The 26996-nt window shown below is 43.8% G+C and overlaps 1 protein-coding gene across 2 annotated transcripts in view; it reads right to left on the reverse strand.

The window, feature by feature from the left end:
* NAPEPLD (N-acyl phosphatidylethanolamine phospholipase D) overlaps nucleotides 1-7496 on the reverse strand; it is a 28583-nt gene extending 21087 nt beyond the window's left edge. The window contains exon 1 of one of the 2 annotated variants that reach the window (XM_034766081.1): nucleotides 7161-7496. In XM_034766081.1, coding sequence (XP_034621972.1) covers nucleotides 7161-7414 — 254 coding nt within the window. In that variant the 5' untranslated portion in view covers nucleotides 7415-7496. The remainder of the gene's footprint in view (nucleotides 1-7160) is intronic. The other variant, XM_034766092.1, reaches the window with a different exon arrangement.
* Nucleotides 7497-26996: the final 19500 nt, after the last annotated feature.

The following is a 26996-nucleotide window of genomic DNA, read 5'->3' on the forward strand; positions in this document are numbered from 1 at the left end:
ACCGTCCTGCCTGGCCCCCGAGCTCCTGGCCCAGGAGGCTAGCCTGAGGCCCCTCCCCTGCTATCCTCCCTTCCCTGCAGCCTCAGCTTGCTCGCTCCGCCGCCGGCGCAATGCTCTGGGCGGCAAGGCTGTGAGCTCCTGGAGCAGCGCAGCTGCAGAGACCGGCTTGACCTGGTGCTCTGAGCTGTGTGGTGGCGGTGGCAGTGTGGTCCAGCTCCAGCCGGACGGCACGGGTGTAGCGCCACCAGCGCTCCAGGCAGCACGGTAAGGGGGCAGGGAGCAGGGGGGGTTGGATAGAGGGCAGGGGAGTTCTGGGTGGTGGTCAGGGGGCGGGAGGGTGGATGGTGGTCGGGGTGGGAAACAGGGGGTTGAATGGGGGCAGGGGTCCCCGGGGGGCAGTCAGGAAGGAAGGGGGTTGGATGGGGCGGCAGGGATTCCGGGGGCAGTCAGGGGACAGGGAGAAGGGGTGGTTGGATGGGGCAGGGGTCCCGGGGGGGCGGCAGGAATGAGAGGGGAGTTGGATGGGGAGGTGGGGGTTTGGGGGCAGTCAACTGAAAAGGAATTTATTTGCAAACATTAGGGGGCGTGGAAAGAAATGCCCCCTGCAATCTTAACTATCAATAGTCACTGCCAGCTAGATTTTACTCACAGAGTTCTTTTCTTTCATTGTTCTTTAGCACTGAAATTGCTTAGGGCAACTAATGGACAGTTTGAAATTAGATGATTATGAATGCACTTAAACTTTCATTATAAAGCACTTGAGGCTGTTCAGACCAATCAGAACAGCAGATTGGCTGAACACTCCTAGCCTTATGATTTTGCCTCAAGCTGTGGAACTAACCGGTCTTCAAAGGATTCTTTTAGTGTGTTGGACTGTTCCATTTTAAAACTGCACAGAAGGGGAGAAAAAACATTACAAAAAGTTATTTCATATTTTAGTGACTAGTGAGAAAATGTGTGCGATGTCCTTATGTCCGTATCACAATGTCTGAAGAAACTACCACACAATTTTCTGCCATATTTAGAAGCATACATTTTATATCATGCCGGTTTCCTACTAGTGTGGACAGGAAACACAGTACCTATAAGTGTTTTGACTTTAAAATAATTGTTGTTCCACTATGAACACTGTAAAACAGGCGTAACTGAGTTGATTTCAGGAAATTTTATAAGTATTGAATATACATCTTTAAGGCATGCAAAGGAAGAGGCTACAAATTGTTTACATCTACATCTGTTTCATTAATATGAAGTGAATTCCTGATGTTTATTGTCAAAATAAATGTGCACCAGAAAACATATTGGCCAGAAGCTATTTTCTCTTCTACTTTGTTATTATATACAGGGAACATTAAGTTACTGTACTAGGAACTTAAAGTATGTTAATTTTAAATGCTAACACTATTAAACACTGGCCATTTAGTTTTTAATAAAAAACAAAATATTAATGAATGCTAAAGTAACATTTAAAAGTCACAAAAAGTCAGGAAATTCAGAGTTAAGGTTCTTATAGCAACATTAACTCGTTGCACATATGGAGTATTTTCTATTTTTATTTTTCTGCCTAAGACCTAGGTTGTCACTATGATCTACTCATAAAAGTCGGTCCATACAGATCAAATGGTAGGATCTGGCCCTGAATTTTTAAATTTCCTGACTCTGGCCCCAGGCCTACAGAGATTTATGCATATGAGCAGTCCCACTGAAGTCAACAGAATTACTCATGTGAATATAGTTAAGTACAAACATAAATCTTTCCAAGACTGCAGATTTTGGTACTTTTAACTGTCAAACTTTAATGGTGCATAAACATACACTAAATGCCTACTTGTACTATTTGATTACCCAACTCACATGGTTTTATTTTTATTTTAATATTTTAATGATTATTATATATAATGTGATGTTAGGGTTCCCAGAGCTTTTACTTAAGTAGGCTTTATCTAATTACAAATCTAAATAAATACAAAAAGTTGTGAATTGACATGGTGCTGTGACAGTACTAAGTTAACTGAAGGTACCTCAGTTTGTATTAAAGGTTGCTTGATTAACTTTTTAGGTTAATTAGATGAGATTAAAAGATAATTGGTTCTATCTCAGATGAAATGGCATTAAGTGCTCCATCTATAGTATAAAATGAACCAGGTTAGTGTACAGCATCCTGCCACATTCTAACTTTTTTTCTTATCACTGTGAACAGAAAACATTGTTATAAAACAGTGTTTTGGAAAGGTGCTGTAGCCTAGGTCTACAGGTACAGTTATACAGCACTATAGAAGCAGGAAGCAGTCCATTTATGTTTAATTTTAGATCTTTTACATCCAACTCTGCAACTGCCATCTCTAATTTATATTTTTATGCCTTAAAAAATCATTTTTGTGCCAGAAAAGGACAAACACACTAGCATGCAAACCTCTTCCATAGATAATCTGAGGAAGAAAAAGCTCTTCACCTATCAGTTTGTAAGAGCAGTTAGTTTTATGCCTGGGAATAGCTAATACATTTAATAAATTGAAGGAGTATGTTGTCATTCAATTGTTGCTTATATACATTAATATTTAGATCTAGATGACTCCACCATTGCAGTTTGAAGTCGAATCCCATCTCTTCACTTCTCTCTGTAATATACCTCCTTACATTCTTCTGACATGTTCTCTCTTAATTTAAACCTGTCCCCTAACTCTGGTTTGTCCAACTAGCTCAAATAGGTCATAGTTAATTTTATAAAAACCATTAGCTACTTTACATACTTCTACCATATAACCTCAATCACATTTGCATCCAAGTACAACTAATTTTGTCTTTCTCCCCAGAAGAAATCCATCCATTTATTTTATCATTTTAGTTTCACTATGCTCTCTTCTCCAATATAACCATTCAAAAAAATCACATACAAATTTTTCATGAGAGTTATGTTAGCAGATGCTCAACAGTGCTCTGTACTCCTCATGCTCTTCCTGAACATGAGAGTTTAATTTCTGATACTCAGTGAAAAGCCAATAAATGCAGAGATACGGCTCCCCCACTTCTCCCTTACAGCAGCATCACAGTTAAAAAAAAATCACAATGATAAAAAAAAACAAGAAATGTAGACCTGAAATGACATTTCACACGCAGCACAAGTAGAACTCTGCTCCCAAAAAGATACCAACAGGAACTGGGAACACCACAGTCCATTGCCCCTTCCTAACCAAACCTGCCATTTTCAATGTGTCCATCACTCCAAATCAGGACCGTTCTTCATACACTCCAGTGGGACCCTCAGTATGGTTGGGTAACATCACTGATCTGAGGAATAATTGCTGCTGACTGTAATGTTAAAGTAGCACTTTTTCCATAGGGATAACAAAGGCACATCGCTAACACCACGATGAACGACAATGAAACCAATTCTTTATTTCACATGGTCAAACAATGTATTTTTCCCTAATCTCATTCTTGGAAATGATGGAAGCATTTAGGCTGAATCACATACACACACCCCCAGCATGGGACATAAGCAACTGAAAACAGGGAAGCATCAGGCAACTTTAAGTATAGATGGTGCTACCAGCTCCAGCTATAATAATTTACCCCTAAGAACACAAATCTTTTCATACACACCAACATCTTACTATTATTCTTTAATACAGTAGACTATCTGACTTCTTAAATGCACTGTACCCTATCAGCCTATTCTCTAGGCAGGGAAATGATGGCACATGTTGTCATAATACTGTATCTATCTGGATAGCCCCTTCACCTTATTCTTTTTTTGATTGATCCAAAACTTTCTGTAGCCTCTGTAGTGTCAGTCCATTTCTATTGTGTAGCTTTGTCCTTTTTTATTATTAATTATTATTAATTATTATTATATGCTATTCATGGCCAAGACTATGGCCTCCTATATATTTGTAGAGCACCTAGCATATTTTGTGTGCTCTTGTAGCACAAATAAGCAGTAAATAATATTCGCTTGTTATTCCTGTAATTTATTTCTCCAACAAAATTCAGATCAAATGCAGCATATGTTTTTTAGTGAAATTTTTCCCCCCAATGCCTGCAACTACACTTAGGCACACACACCCAGACCCACAAAGCTATTTCCTAATAGAAGTTAGGAGTCTAAACAGCTTTGTGGATCTGAGCCAAGATGGCCACGTGATTTACCAAGGTCATACTGTGAGCTGTGGGGATTAGAACTGGGACCCTGCTAGAATTCAGTAGTACTCTTAACCATACTACAGGGTTTCTCACTAGCATTTGTTAACAAAAACAAAATAATGAAAACACAAGACCAAGAATGATTTTATAGAAGACCAAAACAAAACAGAAAACACGGTTACAGCAGGTGTTATGCGTGAAGGTATTAATTGTTATTGCAGCACCTAGTGCTTATTAATCCCAGCCAAAACAATCTCCTAACCAGTTACAGAAAGGGAAAGAATCTAAAGGTGATTCTGGGATGGAGGAAGAAGAAAATTAGTGGTGCTGGCTCAGTCACTTAGCTTACTATGCACGGAAAAGTGTTAGAGCACTAGATTTCTCTCTAGGCAATTCCCAAAAGTCTAGCGAGCTACCAATATCCAACAGTTGTATTAGGATATCAAAAGTTTTGTGAAGGCTGTTGCTTATTCATCTGCAGTACCTGCCTTTTGCTTTATTTAAGGTAGGTTGAAATCCATAGACAAAGCCATAGCACATTTAACCATTATTTCCCTTTCTGCAGTTCTACTCCATCCCACCTCCTTACATTCTTATGTCTCTGACCTTCCCTTCCACTTTTTCATACTCTGGCAGTGGTTCTGAATGTAGAGATTATATTCCAGGGAGAACCAAAAACCAGTGGGAGAACACTTTAACCTGTCTGGTCATTCAGTGACAGACCTGCGGGTGGCTATATTACAACAGAAAAACTTCAAAAACAGACTCCAAAGAGAGACTGCAGAGCTAGAATTGATATGCAAACTAGACACAATCAACTCCGGTTTGAATAAGGACTGGGAATGGCTGAGCCATTACAAACATTGACTCTATCTCCCCTTGTAAGTACTCTCACACTTATTATCAAACTGTCTGTACTGGGCTATCTTGATTATCACTTCAAAAGTTTTTTTTCTCTTAATTAATTGGCCTCTCAGAGTTGGTAAGACAACTCCCACCTGTTTATGCTCTCTCTGTGTGTGTATATATATCTCCTCAATATATGTTCCATTCTATATGCATCCGAAGAAGTGGGCTGTAGTCCACGAAAGCTTATGCTCTAATAAATTTGTTAGTCTCTAAGGTGCCACAAGTACTCCTGTTCTTCTTATTCCAGGGAGAGTCAAATTAGGCTTTTACACCTTCAGGTGCTAAGATTAATATCAAGTGTCTGGATTTCAGACAATTTCAATACATACGCATATCAGGTATTTCAATTGTAGCTCATTTCTGATACAAGACTTTTTACTGAGCATCTCATCTGTTCAATAAATCAATCCCCAAACTTTACCCTTAATTTATGATCTATTAGACAAAAAAGTTAAGACAGCACTCAGAAGTCTATTAGGGAAAAGACGCTAAAGGCCAGTCATTTCCTTATCCCAACATGAAATTTTTGGTGGCACCGTAGTCAGTCTTGTTTAGAACAAAATAAAACATATGAACAGAGAGCACTTTCTTGGCTGTACTACTGTGTCTGCTAGTCCATTTACAAAAAAATAGATTTTCTGTTTGCTGATGGGCACAGTACAAGTAATGTATTAGAATCACATTTCATTGATTTTAAGTTTTCATCACATGAAAACTTATTTCCTGATATTGTTTTAAAAGAGTTTAGTAACATATAGTTAATCACATTTGAAAAATACTTTGTTTAAATCTGTACTTTAGATAGTTACTGATCATCCAGATTATTTGGTTAAAAACAGACTATATTTTTCTACTTCACATCTGAATTCTACAAAAGTAAGAAAAAATGTTTCTGTCACTAATATCTGCTTACAGTGCTTCTTTTTAATAGGGAAAATGTTGAACAAGATGACAATTCTGTGAGGCATACAAATGTTTGTAGGAGATTATATAACATGTTTTTCTGAATGAGGCTGCAGCATATTACCATGTCAATGAAAAAGGAGAATAAAACTATAGCAACTGAGAAAACAGAACCCGCTCTTCCAGGATTTCATTCACCAGCCATAGATAAGACTCTTGGTCCCAATTTAAAAAAAAATGGTATATTAATAGGTAGTCTAATCAAGATTTTTCACTAACACAGACAACCTGCAGCATCTTTTTTAGATGTGATCCATTTCCGTTTCTCTTAAGGAGCTGGCTTTCTGTGCTAAACAGAACTAACAGCAAAATCAGATATAAAACTAGAATGGACAAAGCATTTAAAAACACATTGTAGTAAACCATGCGCTGGCAAGGAGATGGATTTAAGTGACTCAGTAGGTCTTAAACATCTCTAGCTTTCACTTTTTTGGGGGGGAGGGGGCCATCAGCAGGAAACAACTCATTTACTCATTGACACAGTTGCCAGGGGCAAATCCTATCCATCACCCATCGTCATTTACTCCAGTGGCACAAGGTTCGCCCACACAAGCAGCAAGAATGAATACATTATTTTGAACAGGTTTTTTTAAACCAACCAACCAGAAAAAAAACACCTCTAAAAAAACCATACGCTGGCTCTTCTGCCTTCTTCCCTCGAGCCCCCTAACCCTGATTTCTTAACTTTCGGGGTAGCAAGAGAGAGCGACCAAGATGAGCTGCAGTTGCCAAGATGCTGTCTAGGCAGGGCACACGATAAAGGTGGTTCAGGAAAGTTAGAGAAGGTGGGTGCGGTAATTTCTCCCATTGCACTAACTTCTGCTGGTGGGAGAGACAAGCTCGGACCGTCAGTGCTTCGTGGTTAGTTTTTAAAAACCTCACACCCCTCGAGCAAGCGCCTGAACTGAAACACTGACACTGCAGCTAGCGGGGGAGGCAGAAAGCTGGGGGGAGGCGGGCCGTCTAATGCACTTCGCTGCCGGGGTTTGCCCGGGCTACTTCCGTGACAGAAGCCAGCCCTAGAGCCGGGGGGGCACCAATCCCTCCCCACCCCAATGTCGGTCCCACACCCCCTCTCCCAGAAGCTGAGCCCGTTTGAGCTGGGGCCCGCAGCGCAGCGAGACCCCGGGCAGGGCTCTCCTCACCGCTCGGGCTGCGGCTGGGCGCTCTCCTCGTCCTCCTCCTCCATGGCTCGGCGGCGGCTCCTCTCCCCGGCCTGCGCCGCGACTCCCCAGCAGGAGCCGTCACGCGGCTGCTGCTGCCTCCTACCTGACAAACCAGCAGCCGCTGAAGGCAGCGCCAGGAGCTCCAGGCAGCAGCTCCACAGCGCCCTGCTCCTCACCATGGTGGCGCCTGCGCGGCGCCGGCCGGCGGCCCGGCTCCCCCTCCCGGGAGCCATCACCTACCCGACCCCCCCGCCGAGCTCAGGGAGCTCGCGGGACCCGCTACCGCCGCCTCCCTGCGCCGCGGCCATCTTGCTAAAGGGCAAGGCATCCAGCCCGCCGCTGGACCAGCGCTCAGTGAGGTGGGGGAAGGCTTTGTGATGTGTCAGGGCTGCTCCGACATCGCCCGGAGCACCCGCCGCCTGCCTCGGGAACCAGGAGCCCCTGGGCAGGCCCTGGGACAAGGCCAGGTTCCAGCGAGGGGCCCGTGGGAATCTGAGTGGGGGGAGGCGCAGCCCCAGTCTGCCCCCCCCCCAATGGGGGCCCAAGGAAGTGCCCTTGGTGAGGATGAAAGCAGCCTGCCTGGGCTGCAGGCCCGGGGCCCGGAATGGGGTCCAGTCCAGCAGCAAATCACGAAGCTCGGCAAAGCCGCTGGGGGGTGACAGACAGGCAGGCCCCGGGGAAGAGGTGCAGTACACTCCAAAGTCCCCTCATGATCCCAGGGCCGGATTAACTCTCCTGTGGGCCCAGGGCTAGTAGATTTTATGGAGCCCCTGGGGGGTTGGAGTGGGAGAGCGGACTCAGGGCTGGGGCAGAGGGTTGGGGTATGGGAGGGGGTGCAGCTCCAGTGGGGGGTGGGCTCTGGGGTGGGGCCAAGGATGAGACAGGGGGTTGGGGTGCAGGTGTGGGGGCTGGGAGGGAGTTTGGGTGCAGGAGGGGGCTCCAGGTAGGGGGTTGGAGTGCGGGGTGCAGGTGCCAGCTGGAAGGCGCTTAACTCCGGTGGCTCCTGGTCAGTGGGGCAGCAGGGCTAAGGCAGGATCCTTGCCTGCCCTGGCTCCGCACTGCTCTGTTCCCTGAGGTGGCCGGCATGTCCGGCCTCTAGGCAGAGGGGCCAGGCCACTCTGTGAGGTGCATGCTGCCCATGCTCGCAGGTGCCACCCCCGCAGCTCCCACTGGCTGTGGTACCCGGCCAGTGGGAGCTGCGGAGCCAATGGCAGGGGCAGCGTGCAGATTCCCTGAAGGCCCCTTGCCTAGGGGCACATCAGCAAGCCAGACCTCGCGGCTCCAGCTCTGGAGGGGCACCAAGGCTCGGGAACTGGTGTCCGGCCCACGGCGCGGAGACTTACCATGGGCTGGATAAAAAGAAGCAGTGGGCTGCATCCAGCCTCCGTGCCCGCTCCTCCTCCCCACAGCCTGAAGCCCTGGGCTGCAGCCCCTAACGTCCCTGCATTAATTCAGCCCTGCATGATACAGCCTAAGGGATGGCAGCACCCAGGCAGTGTATGGCTCAAACATGACTAGGGTCACTAGTCTCCACTGGCAGCTGCCTAGTTCATGAGGCTCAGTATTATCTTAGCCAACCTCTGCTGTAGGTGGAACTATACTCCGTGTACATTACATATACAGAGGCCATAAATAGACAGTTGACATCTATGTCTGCAGTTTTTATTTTCCATGGAGAAACATCTCTTAGATGAAAGAGCTGACAAAGGGGTTGTTTATTCATCATATTAACATGCAGCTAGATATCTGTGTCCAGTACTGCACGTACCATGCAAGTCTACCTGTATAATAGCAATATAGGAATGGCCATACTGGGTCAGACCAATGGTCCATCTAGCCCAGTGGTTCTCAAACTTTTATACTGGTGAAACTCTTGTCAAACTGTCTGTACTAGGCTATCTTGATTATCACTTCAAAAGTTTTTTTTCTCTTACTTAATTGGCCTCTCAGAGTTGGTAAGACAACTCCCACCAGTTCATGCTCTCTGTATGTGTGTGTATATATATCTCCTCAATATATGTTCCATTCTGTATGCATCCGAAGAAGTGGGCTGTAGCCCACGAAAGCTTATGCTCAAATAAATTTGTTAGTCTCTAAGGTGCCACAAGTACTCCTGTTTTTGCGGATATAGACTAACACAGCTGCTACTCTGATTCCTGGAGAAAGGAAAGTTAAGTGCCCAGTCAAGAAGCATTTAAGGAACAATGCATCTTGGAATGCTCCAATCCACATAAGAAGTCTTCCTGGAGACATTCAAGATACCATCTGGGCAATGGCTTCTGCCTGTAAAAATGGTGAGTCATGCATGGATATGTGACTTGCCCAGATGACTCCAGAACTCCATCTTGGAGCTGGACTTTGCATAGGAGAGAGTCTCCACCCACAAGAGAAAGTCTATTTAAGCCCGTGGGAGACCCCTCTATTTTGTCTTCAGCTGGCTAAAGAGAGAGCCTCTCCACCCCCAAGGATACCTGAAAGGAACTGGAACAAAGGATAACTACAGGGGGTGTGAGTGATTGCTGGACCCAGACTAGCAGGAGACTAGTCAGTAAAAGGAAGCTTACTGGAACTGGTGAGGTTTTTATCTGTATTCAGTTTCTTAGACATAGACTTGCGTGTTCTATTTTATTTTACTTGGTAATTCACTTTGTTTTGTCTGTTACTACTTGGAACCACTTAAATCCTACTTTATGTATCTAATAAAATCACTTTTTACTTATTAATTAACTCAGAGTATGTATTAATATCGGGGGGCAAACAGCTGTGCATATCTCTCTATCAGTGTGTTAGAGGGCAAACAATTTATGAATTTATCCTGTATAAGCTTTATACAGGGTAAAACGGATTTATTTGGGGCTTGGACATCTGAGTGTTAAAGACAGGAACACTTCTGCAAGTTGCTTTCAGTTAAGCTTACAGCTGTTAGGGGACGTGGTTCAGACCCTGGGTCTAGGTTTGCAGCAGGCTAGCGGGTCTGGCTCAAACCAGGCAGGACACCGAAGTCCTAAGCTGCCAGAGCAGGAAAGCAGGGGCAGAAGTAATCTAAGCACATCAGTTAGCAGCCCCAAGGGAGTTTTCTGTGATCCAACCTGTCACACCTGCCACCTATTAATTTCATTATGTGACCCCAGGTTCTTGTGTTATGTATAGGGAAATGTTATTTACCTCTTCACACCATTTATGATTTTTATAGACCTCTATCATATCCTCCCTTCATCATCTCTTTTCTAAACTGAATAATCTGTCTTTTTAATCTCTCCTCATATGAACACTGTTCCATCCCCTTAATAATTTTTGATGCCATTCTCTGTACTTTTTCTAATTCTAATACATCTTTTTGAGATGGGGTGACCAGAGCGTCACACAGTATTCAAGGTGAGAGTATACTATGGATTTATGTAGTGGCATGATGATACTTTCTGTTTTATTATCTTTCCCTTTCCTAATGGTTCCTCACATTGTGGTAGGTTTTTTGCCTGCCGATGCACATTGAGCAAATGTTTTCACAGAAATATTCACAATGAATCCAAAATCACTTTCTTGAGTGGTAACAGCTAATTTAACCCCCTACATTTTGTATGTATAGTTGGGATTATGTTTTCCAATGTGCATTACTTTGCACTTATGAATATTGAATTTCATCTGACATTTTGTTACCCATTCAGCCAGATTTGTGAGATCCCTTTGTAACTCTTCGCAGTCAGCTTCGGGTTTAACCATCTTGAATAATTTTTGTATTTTTGACTCCCCCACATTCACAAGTCCCAATCAATAAAAACGGAACTTTAAGCTTTTCTTTACGGAACTTTTCTATATTTCCTGGAAGGTCTGAGTCCCCTGTTTCAAATGGAGCCTCATATGATCTCAGGCCAGCTCAGCTGTCCTGATCCTGCAAAGTCTTGTGCACATGTTTACACACAGAAATAATCCCACAGAGTTCAATTAAACTAATTCCATGTGTAAAGTTCCACATGTGCTTAAATGTTTGTGCAAACTTCTCCCTCTGCTGAGCTTTCAAGGAAGGAGTCTGGCAGACACTTGGATACCTCATGTTACCGCTAGCATGCTCAGTGGACTCCATATCAGTTGGGTATAAGCAGTAACTGTCAATCAGGGGAAGTCTCCAAATCAGTATATGAGGTGAAGGTCTTGGTTGACACGAGCTCTGAGAAAGGGGGTTTTGTTATCACTTTGCAACCACCTTTTCTGTTACTGCCCAGAATGGGTCTAGATTGTCCCATTGGTAACTGGAAAGACTTGGGAGCTCCTTCTTCCTACAAATAGTCACAAGGACAAAGGAACGGTGAATCTGGGGTCTTCCATGGGGCAGTGTTTTTGTTTTATTTTCTCACAATAAACTCTAATTTAATAACTGAAACATGATAAACTTCATTTTCTTTTCATTAAAGAAACATCTCTGAGTTCAATATGTGTTAATATTTTTATTGAGTTTATTTATCATTTTGGCTCATTTTATTAATCACAGATGTTTGGAAGGATTTGCTCCATAGCTGAGTCAATAGCTAGTCCAGACAGTGTTTAAGACCAGCAGTCTTGTGCACAGCAACAAGCGCCTCTATTATATTTGCAAGATCAGCGCCTCAGTAATAATACTGTTGTGTAATGGCATTACTCCCTTAGAGATATTGAGAGTATTGCTGGTGGTGTAACAGATTATCCAGCCTGAGTACAAATTTCACCTGTAGCTTGCCTAAATCAAGGGTTGACTGTCCCACACAGCAACCCTTTGATTAGATCTACAAATTACAGTATTAATATCTTATTTTGTGTAACTGAGTGGTTTAGCATACACTGTGGGTGGGGTACTGATTCCATATCATCTAGGCCAGCAACTAAAGTTTTATTTAAAACTAGGGAAAAGGTGTTTGTTTGTTTGTTTTGTTTTGTTTTCTTCAATCAAGTTAGCTCAGCTGAGCTATTCTAACTCAATTGAAAACCCTACTTAGTGCCAATGTAGACACATCTTTAGCAGCTGTTAAGTTATAGCCCGGAGTCCACTAGCCATAGTGTACTCTAGAAAAAGTTTGCTGGTATAACTATATCCTCCTAATGTAGACACAGTTTCTATTCGCAAAATAGTGCTTTTGCCAGCAGAGCTTATACCAGTTCCCCAAGCAAAATAAATGAAACACACTTTTATGACAGTATAACTGTATCTATACTAGGGCTTTTACTTATATAGAAATGTTGCCAAAAAGGCCAACCACACCCTTAACCGACATTGCTATACCATCAAAAGTTTCTAAGATAGACCTGGTCCTGATCTAGCCAAGGCCAAAAAGACTATGGTAGCCCTTCCTAGTGAAAATGTAGAGCGGATACAGCCACAGAGGCATCCACATTGCTTGGGGGTGGGGGGAGGGCAACGGAATAAAAAAAAAGTTACTTAGCATTTAGTGGAGACAGAAACAAGTCAAGTTTAAAAATATGATAACTTGTGGCAGTTAACCTCAGGGGGGAGCCTGGGCTTGCTCACAACCAGCTAACACATTTTAAAGATGTTAAACCCTGTCTACTACACTAATGTATTAGTTACAACATGTTTAAACACAATCTATTTTCATAATTGAGACATGGACACTGAAACCATTAGATGGTTTTGAGAAAAAACACTATTCACAAAGAACAAAAAAAGGAAGAATAATTGCTTAGGAGAGACCTATAGAGATGACTCATGTAGTCAGGTTTCAGAGTGGTAGCCGTATTAGTCTGTATCAGAAAAAAAAAAAAAAAGAAAAAAAAAATGGAAATGGGCCATCCTGATTATCACTACAAAAGTTTTTTTTCTCCTGCTGACAATAGCCCATCTTAACTGATTACTCTCATTATAGTTGGTATGGCAACACCCATTTTTTCATGTTCTCTGTGTGTATATTTATATCTTCCTACTGTATTTTCCACTGCATGCATCCGATGAAGTGGTGCCACAAGTACTCCTCGTTCTTTTAACGCCTTGTCATAACTATAAAGGGAAGGGTAACAGCTGTCCTGTGTACAGTACTATAAAATCCCTCCTGGCCAGAGACTCCAAAATCCTTTTCCCTGTAAAGGGTTAAGAAGCTCAGGTAACCTGGCTGGCATCTGACCAAAGGACCAATAAGGGGACAAGATACTTTCAAATCTTGGGTGGTGGGGAGGGAAGGCTTTTGTTTGTGTTCTTTGTTTGGGAGTGCGTTCGCTCTCGGGACTGATTGGGACCAGACATCAATCCAGGTTCTCCACATCTTTCTAAACAAGTCTCTCCTATTTCAAACTTGTAAGTAAAGAGCCAGGCAAGGCATGTTAGTTTTCCTTTGTTTTCTCAACTTGTAAATGTACCTTTTGCTAGAGTGTTTATCTTTGTTTGCTGTACTTTGAACCTAAGACTAGAGGGGAGTCCTCTGAGCTCTTTAAGTTTGATTACCCTGTAGTTAATTTCCATCTGATTTTACAGAGATGATTTTTACCTTTTTCTTTAATTAAAAGCCTTCTTTTTAAGAACCTGATTGATTTTTCCTTGTTTTAGATCAAGGGGGTTGGAACTGTATTCACCAGGAGTTGGTGGGAGGAAGGAGGGGAATGGTTAATTTCTCCTTGTTTTAAGATCCAAGGGGTTTGGATCTGTATTCACCAGGGAATTGGTGAAAGATTTCTCAAGGCTTCCCAGGGAGGGAATCCATTGGGAATGGTGGCAGCAGGACCAGAGCTAAGCTGGTAGTTAAGCTTTGAAGTTTTCATGCAGGCCCCTACATTTGTACCCTAAAGTTCAAAGTGGGGATACAGCCTTGACACGCCTGTAGTGTGATTACTCTTTCGTCAGAAAGTCAAGGTCTGAAGAGAGCCCTGAAGAAAGCAGGTCTGCCACTGAAGTTACAGCCTGACTAGATCACCCTGAAAAGTCATTGCTGATTAATGTAGGTCTAGAAAGGAAGCCTCACAATATTTCCTAGTCACTAGAAAGAAAAGGGGGTCAAGAATGATAAAAAAAGACAGAAGTAGCACTTGAAAAAGTTGTCATGAAGAACCTGCCTCTGAATGATAACATCAAATAGCCTGAGCAACAAAACTGATCTATGTGGAAAGCTGTAAACCCACTGCTTGCCAGTACAAACCAGACTCTTACATTAGAGGCATGATGCAACACTGGTGAATTTTGCAAGCTCAATCTGGGGCTGTGGGGCAGGCTATTAATAAACTTGGATAGAAAAAAATTGTTCCTCTAAAATAATGAGTAATACTATCGGGAGACAACCTGGCACCCATTCAGCCTCTGGTTAGGAGGGATAGCAGAGACAAGACAATCATTCCATCAGCTTGGAACCATTCATTCCTCGCCACAAGATTAGGTAGTGTCTGATTTTGATGCAATTTTCCCGTATAGGCTTGGGGAACCTTTGATGCATCATGAAAATTGTTTTAATCTAGACTAACCCCATCACAATGTTGTACTACACTCAAAATGCTATATCATGATATGAGATTGCTGCAGTATGTTGATGCTATATCATGACATAGGCCATTTGCAGCATTGTAACCCTTCTGCCAGTCAGAGTTGGCAGCAAGAAGGGTCGGGTTCAGTTTCTAGGGGTTCCTTTTCAACAATGCAACACAAAACCAGCATGAGCCCCCACCCAGTGACCTGGGACAATTATACACCACCCCTTGGGTGCCCCTAAGAGGCAATACTTCCCCATTCTCAAGCACAGAGTCAGAGTGAAGCAAAAAACTTTTAATAAAAGGAGGGAAATAATGCAGCATTAATTTGGGGAAACACCGCAATCAGGGTTTGTAAACATAAACCGTGATCAAAAGACCCACCACCAAGTAAGTTGGGCAGTGTCCTTTTCCCCTCAGGTTCTTAAGTCCAGCAACCCTAAAGTCCCTCTAATGTGCCCATCCATTCTCTGCACCCCACTCATTGTTACTGTCCTTGGACAGTGCAGACCTAGAATTCAGAGGTGCATCTGCAAAGTTTGCCTCCCACCCTGGTGGAGGGGGTAATGAGGCACCTTACTCAATTGGCTGCTCAGGCACTCACTCACCACCTCCCTCTGTGGGGCTCTGCTCTGGCACTCCCCACCAGCAGCAAGATGTCTTCAGGGCCCCACACTTAACACAGCTCTCAGTGATTTCAGTTGTTAGTGGGGGAGCCTCACTGCTAGCACACGCTGGGCAGTCTCTTGCATCACAGACAATCCCAAAGCAGGTCTAATATTCAGACCTAGGTATCAGTGATTCTGCAGTATGTAATAAGACTTTCAATTGAGTCTAAAGTAGCTCTGTTATTACCCACTGGAGAGAGGATAGGTCAATTGGCATCTCTTGCCCTTACACTAAGCCCTTTCTCACCTCACTGAGCTTTGGAACCCATGTTCCCTGCCTAGTGAGTGCCATTTAGTTGAGGATGAGTTCCTCAATCGGGAAATGCCAACTCCAGTTCTGCTGCCCTTGGTTCACAAAACAAGGATAACAACCCTTTATTACTCCTGCCCCAATAACAAGGATACCGGGGATCCCACACCAGCCAAAAGTGACCATTTGGACAAGCAATCCCATCATGCTGAGCACCTAGGCAGGGTGGGTCTGCCCATGCAAATGAGATCAGCTCCTGAAGTCCTTTTCCACAGCTCTCCACTAGATGTCAGGGGAGAGCTCATTCAGATACGTTAGGCAATTATTTATTTTTAATTAATGTATTAGTTTATATTACAATAGTCTCTACAAGACTCAACTCCACCAGAGAGGTCCTTTGGGGCCATCTGCGTGGCCCAAGTCAGGATAAAGGAGGAGGGTTGGGCGTGGGGCTAGCAACTCCACCCCGTAAAAAATTAATTTGCTACAGAAACGCCAACAATAAAGATAACAGAGACTTTTAGCCTGGAAAAAAAAGAAGAGCCTTCAACTCGAAGACACATGATGCTGGGTGGTGAAAGTCGTGAAGAAGCCACTAAGCCAATTACCCTTCTTGCAACTACGAAGATTACCATCGGTACATGGAATGTGAGGACCATGTACGAGTCAAGAAAGACGGCGCAGGTTGCAGCAGAGATGAGGAGCAACAACCTGACCCTACTAGGCATTAGCAAGACAAGATGGATGCAAGCTGGACAGAGACGATTGTTGACAGGAGAGCTGTTGCTGTATTCCAGACATGAAGAGAGCGACGCACCCCACACACAGGAAGTAGGCTTCATGTTGTCCAAGCAGGCACAGAGAGCACTGATTGGTTGGGAGGCACATGGTTCCAAGATTATCACAGCATCATTCAGAACTAAAATGAAGAGGATTAAGATGAATGTTGTACAGTGCTATGCTCCAACCAATGGACAGTGAAGAGGGGGACAAAGACTATTTTTGCAACAGACTTCAGAAAATATTAGAGATTCTCCCAGACAAAGACATTACCATCCTTATGGGAGACTTTAATGCCAAAATTGGACCTGACAACACAGGATATGAACCAGTCACGGGGACCCACGCTCTGGGAGAGATGAGTCAGAATGGAGAGAGATTTGTGGATTTGTGTGCACTTAACAACCATCTTTCCTCACAAGCGGATCCACAAGAGTACCTGGGTATCGCCAGCAGGCACGATAGAAAACCAGATCGATCATGTTTGTATTAGTAAGAAGTTCAGAAGATCTTTGCAGGACGTTAGAGTTAGAAGAGGAGCAGACATAGCGTCCGACCATCACTTAGTGGTGGCCAGATTGAAGCTGAAGCTGAAGAAGAACTTCTACGTCAGATAGAAGAGCGAAGTACAACGTCAGCCTTTTGAAGGATCATAAGATCAAGGAAGATTTTGGACTGATGCTGAAGACTAAGTTTTCCATACTACAAGATCGGTCTGAGGAAGAGGAAGACAGTGTATCCAACAGATGGCAGAAAGTGAGAGAGACACTTAGGTCAGCATGCCAGGAAGTGCTTGGAATCAAGAAATACCAGCAGAAAGAGTGGATCACAGCAGAGACCTTGACTAAGATAGAAGATAGAAAGAAGAAGAAGGCAGTAGTTAATAACAGCAGGACTAGAGCAGCAAAGGCTAAAGCGCAAGAAGAGTATGCTGAACCCCATAAAGTAGTGAAGAGGAATATTAGGAAGGATAAGAGAGATTATGTGGATGGACTGGCAGCAGAAGCAGAACAGGCAGCATACAATGGTAATATGAAACAGCTGTATGACATCACCAAGCGACTGTCTGAAAAGTTCAGCAAGCCAGAACGTCCCGTCAAAGACAAGCAGGGAAAGTCTATAACAGAAATAGAACAACAGATGAATAGATGGGCGGAGCACTTTGAGGAACTCCTAAATAGACCAGCACCACTAAATCCACCAGACATTGACCCAGCCAACGAAGACCTTCCAATCAATTGTGATAGACCTACCAGAGATGAGATCAGAAAAGCCATCACTATGATGAAGAACAGGAAGGCGGCTGCACCTGACGATATTCCAGAAGAGGCCCTGAAAGTAGATCTGGATGCTTCAGTGGAAATGCTGTACCCCCTTTTGAGAAGATATGGGAAGAAGAAGTGATTCCAGCAGACTGGAAAGAGGGATACCTTATTAAAATCCCCAAGAAAGGAGACCTCAGCAATTGTGCCAACTACAGAGGAATCAACTTCTGTCGGTGCCAGAGAAGGTCTTCAACCGAGTTCTCTTAGAGAGAACAAAGGATGCCGTTGATCCACAGCTATGAGATGAGCAGGCAGGTTTCTGGCAAAATGGATCATGCACGGACCAGATAGCAACGCTCTGCATCATAGTTGAGCAGTCTATGGAATGGAACTCCTCTTGTACATCAACTTTGTTGACTATGAGAAAGCATTCAATAGGGTGGATCCAGAGACTCTCTGGAAGCTCCTTCGGCATTATGGCATCCCAGCAAAGGTGGTTAACTTGATTAAGAACTTATATGACGGCATACACTGTAGAGTGATCCATGGAGGGCAGCTTACAAACAGCTTCCAGGTACAAACCGGAGTCAGACAAGGATGTTTGTTGTCACCTTTTCTCTTTCTCCTTGTCATTGATTGGATTATGAAGACATCCACTTATGAGCGTAGGAATGGAATCCAGTGGACGCTGTGGACCCAGCTTGATGACCTGGACTTTGCCGACGACCTTGCACTCCTTTCGCATAGCAAACAGCAGATGTAAGAGAAGACTAACGTAGTGGCAGCCACGTCATCACAGGTTGGCCTCAACATCCACAAGGACAAGACCAAGATCCTCAAGATTAACTCCATCAGTAATGACCCAGTCACACTAAATGGAAGCCCTCTGGAAGAAGTGCAGTCCTTCACCTACCTAGGCAGCATCATCGACCAACAGGGTGGCACGGACGCAGACATCAAAGCAAGAATCGGTAAGGCAAGAGCAGCTTTCTTACAGCTCAAGAACATCTGGAGCTCCAGAGAGCTGTCTTTGGCAACAAAGATTAGACTGTTCAATTCCAACGTGAAATCAGTCTTATTGTATGGAGCTGAAACCTGGAGGACAACTAAAACATCCACCAGGAAGATCCAGACCTTCATAAATAGTTGCCTTAGAAGGATTCTCCAGATCCGCTGGCCAGACACTATCAGCAACATCTACCTCTTGGAGAGGACCCATCAACTTCCAGCAGAGGAAGAAATTAGAAGGAGAAGGTGGGGCTGGATAGGACACACACTACGCAAATAGCCAACCAACATCACTAGACAGGCATTGCGGTGGAACCCCCAACGCAAGCGGAAAAGAGGCCGTCCAAGAAACACCTGGCGACGCGACCTTCAGGCTGATAGCAAAAAAATGGGCTATACCTGGAACCAGCTAGAGAAAATGGCCCAGGATAGAGGACTCTGGAGATCTGTGGTTGGCGGCCCATACCCCGATTGGGGTGACGGGTATGAGTGAGTGAGTGTCTACAAGACTCAGTCAGGTTTAGAGCCCCATTGTGTACTGCACACTGTACAAACCCAGAGAAGGACAGTCCGTGTCCTTTGCACTTAAGCTTATAATTAAAGACAAGATACAACAACAGGTATAACAAACAGTGGGAAGAAGCAGAGGAGGTAGGATATGGGAAACAGCAATAAGAACATGTATTTATATAGACCTGCTATTTGCACAGCTAGGTTGTTATGAATGTTTTAATTATGAGATATAAATCATTCAACATTATACTGCTTTAACTGGGGGGAAGAGATGACGAGAATTAAACTGCTTTGCTTCTGTCAGTGTATTACTGGAAGATGTCTCCCTTAGATTTGCTATAAGCAAAACCGTATGTTAATTGTGTTTACAATCACATTTATTTATGGGAGTATTTCTTGTGGATTATGTGAATGCTTGACTGAGACGGTTTGTAACTATTATGATCTTAAATACATCCTTGAGGTTGGTATCGATGCCTCCCTTAAGACCAAAGACCCAGACACAGATGGAAGCCAAAATATTCCTGATTGAGGGTCAGGAACCAGGTACCTGTTCTGCCCTGACAAAGAGACAAGGGGCTGGAGGTCAGGTTCTCTAACTGCTATGCAGCATGGCCCTCTGAGCTCCATATCTGAGGCCTGGTCTACACTATGAGTTTAGGTCAAATTTAGCAGCGTTAAATTGAATTAACCCTGCACCTGTCCACACAACGAAGCCATTTACTTCGACATAAAGGGCTCTTAAAATCGATTTCTGTACTCCTCTGCGACAAGGGGAGTAGCGCCAAAATCGACATTGCCGGTTCGAATTAGGGTTAGTGTGGATGAAATTCGACGGTATTGGTCTCCGGGAGCTATCCCACAGTGCACCATTGTGACTCTGGACAGCAATCTGAACTTGGATGCACTGGCTAGGTAGACGGGAAAGGCCCCGCGAACTTTTGAATTTCATTTCCTGTTTGCTCAGCGTGGAGAGCACAGGTGACCACGCAGAGCTCATCAGCACATGTAACCATGCAGTCCGAGAATCAAAAAAGTGCACCAGCATGGACCATACGGGAGGTACTGGATCTGATTGCTATATGGGGAGAGGATTCTGTGCTAGCAGAACTTAGTTCCAAAAGACGAAATGCCAAAACATTTGAAAAAATCTCCAAGGGCATGATGGAGAGAGGCCACAGTAGGGACTCATATCAGTGCCGTGTGAAAGTTAAGGAGCTCGGACAAGCCTATCAAAAAACAAAGGAGGGAAAGGGTCGCTCCAGGTCAGAGCCACAGACATGCCGCTTCTACACTGAGCTGCATGCAATTCTAGGGGGAGCCGCCACCACTACCCCACCTCTGACCATGGATTTCGAGGAGGGGGTTATCTCAGCCATGCCTGAGGATTCTGCAGACGGGAAAGATGAAGAGGAGGAGGAGGAGGATGAGCTTGCGGAGAGCACACAGCACTCCATTCACTCCAACAGCCAGGATCTTTTTCTCAGCCTGACTGAAGTACCCTCCCAAGGTGGTATCCCAGACAATGAGGCCATGGAAGGGACCTCTGGTGAGTGTACCTTTGTAAATATAAAACATGGTTTAAAAGCAAGCATTTTTTAATTATTAATTTGCCCTGAGGACTTGGGATGCATTCACGGCCAGTACAGCTACTGAAAAAGTCTTTTAACGTGTCTGGGGATGGAGCAGAAATCCTCCAGGGACATCTCCATGAAGCTCTCCTGGAGGTACTCTAAAAGCCTTTGCAGAAGGTTTCTGGGCAGTGCAGCCTTATTCCGTCCTCCATGGTAGGACACTTGACCACGCCATGCTAGTAGTAAGTAATCTGGTATCATTGCATGACAAAGCCTGGTAGCGTATGGTCCCGGTGTTTGCTGGCATTCAAGCAACATCCGTTCTTTATCTCACTGTGTTATCCTCAGGAGAGTGATATCGTTCATGGTAACCTGGTTGAAATACAGGAATTCAATGAAGGGGACAGAGCTGGCCGTTCCTACTGGGCTGTTTGCCTGTGGCTGAAAAGAAATCCTTCCCTGCAGTTAGCCAAGCGGGGCAGGGTGGGGGGAGGGCATTGGTGCTGAGCTTTTTGCGTTTGGCTATCAGGGATCTTCCCTGGTACCAGTGGGGGTAGGGGTAAAGCGATCATCACACAGAATTGGATGGGTGGTGGTGGGGTTTAGTTTGGTTTCTGCTGCTGTACGTTAATAGGAAAACCGCAGCACTCAATGTGCTTTGCTTAGTATGGGAAAGGAGGGCGCTGCTTTTATGAAGGTTGCAGAAGCCGAAAGACAGTGGCTTACCATGGCTGCATGCAAGCTGAATTCTGTTGCCCGGCCCTGCGACTGTGATCTCTAACACCAAAGCTGCAGGCACTCAATATAAGATGCAAAATTCAACCTTGTACTGAAATCACATGTGCTATGTAATGTGAATAGTGTTGTTCACTGTGAAAGAGTATAAGCATTGTTCTGTAAAATGTATCTTTTTAAATACTTCTCTCCCTTTTTTCCCCTCCCTCCCGCAGCTGCAAATTTTTCAAGTCTCCCTCCTCCGTCCCGAAGGCTATCTCAGATAAGGCAGCGAAAAAAACGCATGCGAGATGACATGTTCTCAGAAATCATGCAATCAACCCGCAATGAAAGAGCTCATCTGAATGAGTAGAAGGACACGGTATCAAAGTACAGAAAAGATGCCAGTGAATGTGAGGCCATGAGGGACATTCGAGATGAGAGGTGGCAGGCTGCAATGCTGGGGCTGCTGCGTGATCAAACGGACATGTTCTGGTGTCTAGTGGAGCTTCAGGAACAGCAGCAGGATCACAGAGTGCCGCTGCAGCCCCCGTATAACCGCCCTCCCCCTGTACCATAGCCTCCTCACCCAGCCACCCAAGAACGCGGTGTGGGGGAGGAAGGCTCCGTGCACCCTCCCACTCCACCCCAGTGGACAGGCCAAGCAAAAGGCTGTCATTATTTTGAACTTTTGAAGTGGCCTTTTCCTTCCCTCCTATCCTCCTCCCAAACCCCACCCGGGCTACCTTGTCAGTTCTCTGCCTATATTTATAATCAATTAATAAAGAATACATGATTTTTAAACGATAGTGACTTTATTTCCTTTGAAAGCAAGCTGTGATCGAAGGGGGGAGAGTGGGTTGCGTACAGGGAATGAGTCAATCAAGGAGGCGGGTTTTCATCAAGGAGAAACAAACAGAACTTTCACACCGTAGCCAGGCCAGTCATGAAACTGGTTTTCAAAGCTTCTCTGATGCGCAGCACTTCCTGGTGTGCTCTTCTAATCACCCTGGTGTCTGGCTGCGCATAATCAGCGACCAGGTGATTTGCCTCAGCCTCCCACCCCGCCATAAAGGTCTCCCCCTTACTCTCACAGAGATTGTGGAGCACACAGCAAGCAGTAATAACAATGGGAATATTGGTTTGGCTGAGGTCTGAGCGAGTCAGTAACGTGCGCCAGCAACCCTTTAAACGTCCAAAGACACATTCTACCACCATTCTGCACTTGCTCAGCCTGTAGTTGAACAGCTCCTGACTCCTGTCCAGGCTGCCTGTGTATGGCTTCATGAGCCATAGCATTAAGGGGTAGGCTGGGTCCCCAAGGATAACTATAGGCATCTCAACATCCCCAACGGTTATTTTCTGGTCTGGGAAGTAAATCCCTTGCTGCAGCTGAAGATGCGAGCGTCATGAACCCTTCCCAGCCATCCCACGTTGATGTTGGTGAAACGTCCCTTGTGATCCACCAGCGCTTGCAGCACCATTGAAAAGTACCCCTTGTGGTTTATGTACTGGCTGCCCTGGTGCTCCGGTGCCAAGATAGGGATATGGGTTCCAACTATCGCACCACCACAATTAGGGAATGTCATTGCAGCAAAGCCATCCACTATGACCTGCACTTTCCCCTTTAGTAGCAGCAACTCAGTGATTGCTTTAGCTACTTGCATCACAGCAGCTCCCACAGTAGATTTGCCCACTCCAAATTGATTCCCGACTGACCGGTAGCTGTCTGGCATTGCAAGCTTCCTATCGCCACTCACGTCTCAACTGTGAGGGCTGCTGTCATCTTGGTATTCTGGTGCTTCAGGGCATGAGAAAGCAAGTCAGAAAGTTCCATGAAAGTACCCTTACACATGCAAAAGTTTCACAGCCACTGGGAATCATCCCACACCTGCAACACGATGCGGTCCCACCAGTCTGTGCTTGTTCCGGGACCCGAATCAGCGTTCCGTGGCTAGAACTTGCCCCATTAACAACATGATCTCCAAAGTGCCGGGCCCGCGGTTTGAGAGAATTCTGTGTCCATGTCCTCATCACTCTTGTCACCACACTGCAGTCGCCGCCTTCTCCTCGCCTGGTTTTGCAGGTTCTGGTTCAGCATAAACTGCACGATAATGCGTGAGGTGTTTACAATGTTCATGATTGCTGTCCTGAGCTGAGCGGGCTCCATGCTTGCCGTGTTATGGCATCTGCACAGTTCACCTAGGACAAAAGGCGTGAAATGGTTGTCTGCCGTTGCTTTCCCAGAGGGAGGGGGAGGATGTACCCAGAACCACCCGTGACAATGTTTTTGGCCCCTTCAGGCATTGGGATCTCAACCCAGAATTCCAGTGGGCAGGGGAGACTGCAGGAGCTATGGGATAGCTACCCACAGTGCAACGCTCTGGAAGTCGATGCTAGCCTCGGTACATGGACGCACACCGCCAAATTAATGTGTTTAGTGTGGCCGCATACACTCGACTTTATACAATGGGTTGCCAAAAATTGAATTCTGTAAATTCGGAGTAATCCCGTAGTGTAGACATACCCTTAGGCTCTGATTCTGAAAGCATGGAGAGACATGTTTTATGCATTGAGCAATCACATTAAAGTTCTAGATTATAGAGGTGAAATCCTGGCTCCATTTAAGTCAATGGGATTTTTGCAATTGACTTCAGTGAAGCCAGAATTTCAGCCTAGAAATCAATGGGACAACTCACCTGTCTAACACCATCAAACTGTTTTTTTCCCCAGTTGACCAGCCACCTCATCTAAAATGATGCCCCTGTAATGGTTGCTCCATTGTTTGATAGATAGATGCATTCAGCTAGCTGTCAGGGAAGCATTCATTTAGACCCTGTTTACAATACATAGACCATTTTTTAATGTACTGTTCCATATTCACCACCAAACACTGTTTCCCCACCCTCCCAATCCATCACAAGATTAGACTGTAAGTTCTTTAGGTCAGTGACCTTGGGTCTGATTCTCCTGTCTCTTATATCAATGTAAATCAAGGGTAATATCGTTGAAGTCAATGGAATTACACCAATGTAAAACCAGTGAAAGTGTGAGTAGAATGAGGTTCTTTGTCTTATATGCTTGTAAAGCACCATGTAAAATCAATAATAATACTCCATGGACTTGGTTTTGCTTTATGATAGGTGGGTACATACTGTCAGATATAAAAAATATTAGCTACTGTAGGCAGGATTAAGTGCTAATTTTCATGTTTTTTAAGCACTATAGTTTTTGGATTGTAGTAAACAGCATGTTGCTAAATTAAAAAGTAGGAAAAATTAGTGACTGAAAACTTACTGTAAAGGAGCCATTGTGAAAAAGAAATAGGGTGCTTGATAGTCTTAGGGAAAATATGACTGAGTTTACTATGTGTAAATATTCAGGTGAATCAAGAACCATTCTTTGCCTCTCCCTCTGTCCCAACTCTACCAACTAACATTTTTCTGGTTCAATTATATCAAAAGAGGATAATTTACATTGGGAAATCAGAAGGCTTCTCTATTTTAATCCTGTCTGAGCTACTGACATGCTGCATGACCTTGGGCAATTCTCTGAGCTCCTTGGGTCAAATTAATCCATGGTGTAATTCTATTGACAACAATGGAGTAACTCCAGGGATGAATTTGACCCAAGGAGCTCAGTCAACACAGCTGGGATATTGAGTAAAAGAAAAAGAAAAGAAAAGAAAGGTCATCACTGAAAAAAAGATGCTGCATCTTAATTGAGCCTTTCAGGGTAATAATGACAGTTCAGAAAAAGTAGAGAAGAACCCCACACTTATTTGAAATGTATGAAGAAACTTTAATACAGTTTAATGACAAGGTAAATACTAAAAATATAACTTTCAGAAATTCTCTCCAAGGTAATTACTCTTCTCCCTAAAAGTGTTACTGTCTTTTTCAAAAGGGAAGCCATTAGTTATAACCTGGGAGAGTTGCAATTTCTTTAAAGGTTTTAGGTTACAGATACCAGTTTTCTTGAATAAAGTCATAAATTACTCTAACAACAATACAGTGCTGTACAATTTTATTTTGTTAAATGTCTTCCATACAAAGTGTATCCCAAAATGCTTTGCAGGAGTTAGATAATGAAATGACTAAGTTAAATAAGAAAATATAATAGCAGTAGGCAAGAGTAATTAAGAAGAATAGGCAAGGGAGAAAAATTAAAATAAAACAGAGAAATTGCAGGAAGGTTTCCAGACAGATGGAGCTTTAAAGGCTCAATTACACTAAAAGCCAGATTGCATTCATAGAGAAGAATTCAGTGCAGTATAAATTAAGGGAGCAGAGTGTGGTGTAGAGATTTGGTACCAGATTCTGGTTCACAAGGTTTATGAAGTAATCTGGGAGCTTTTAGAAACCAGGAAGGCAATTTTAAAACTGGATTCTGAAGTGAATGGAGAGCCAGTGACCTGCAAACAAGTTTGTGCTGTTTTTGGTTCTTCCTGATGTGTACAAGTAATAGAGGGTGTTCTTTAAAATAAAATAATAAAAACCGTGTTTCATCTTGGAAATACCAAGAATTTCAAGTGTGGTTTCTTTTAGTTTTGCTGGAGAACTTATTGGAGGCCCAGAAATGTAGATTATGAGCATTCTCAGAGTTTAATTGAAGGAAGTGGGGAGTTGAATTTAAAAAAAAACTAACAAACAGACTTCCTATTTGCACAAGTGTTATTCAGTTGTTTAAGTTAAATGTGTTAACAAAAGCAACATAATCCAAATAAAAGTAACTTCCATCTTCAATTATGTTTCATTTTTCTCTTTACCTGAGACACCATCATCTTGCTACTTCTCAAGTCATCACAACTGCTTCTGGGGAAAACAAGACCTGAATTTCAAATGTAAAAACAACCAGGAAAAAAAAAAACCCTTAGACTGTTTATACAACATAAAGAGGACAAAAGGGCACAAACCCTAGTTTTCCTTCTTTGCATGGCACTTTTAAGGATGGGGTATTGTGGTTACATCTCTGTACACATGGGAAGGCAAGCAGCAGGATTGTGTATAAATTGGAGTCTGCAGAACTGGGATTGGAGAGGCTATAAAGAGGAGAGTGCAGTAGGTAAGGTGAGAGATGAGATCATGGATGAGGGTTTCAGCAGAAGTGGAGCTGAAACATATCTGGGAAATGTTGTGAAGGTAGCAATAGGCATTTTGCAGATATACAGCAGAAGTATGAGGGTTAGAAGAGTTCAGGGTGTAAGATACACCAAGAATGTTATTACAGTATTTTTTACATGTGAATTGTTATAGATATCCATGACATTTTTTAAAAAATACTGAAAAAGAGACAGTTCTTGCCTTAAGATATTAAAATACAAGGGTTAAACCAGGGGTAGGCAACCTATGGCATGCATGCCAAAGGCGGCACGCAAGCTGATTTTCAGTGGCACTCAACTCAACTCAACCCGGGTCCTGGCCACTGGTCTGGGGGGCTCTGCATTTTAATTTTATTTTAAATGAAGCTTCTTAAACAGTTTTAAAACTTTATTTACTTTACATACAACAATAGTTTAGTTATATATTATAGACTTATAAAAAGAGCCCTTCTAAAAACATTAAAATGTATTACTGGCATGCAAAACCTTAAATTAGAGTGAATAAATG

The sequence above is a fragment of the Trachemys scripta genome, chromosome 1 (genome assembly GCF_013100865.1).
Source record: "Trachemys scripta elegans isolate TJP31775 chromosome 1, CAS_Tse_1.0, whole genome shotgun sequence".
Taxonomy (NCBI): domain Eukaryota; kingdom Metazoa; phylum Chordata; order Testudines; family Emydidae; genus Trachemys; species Trachemys scripta.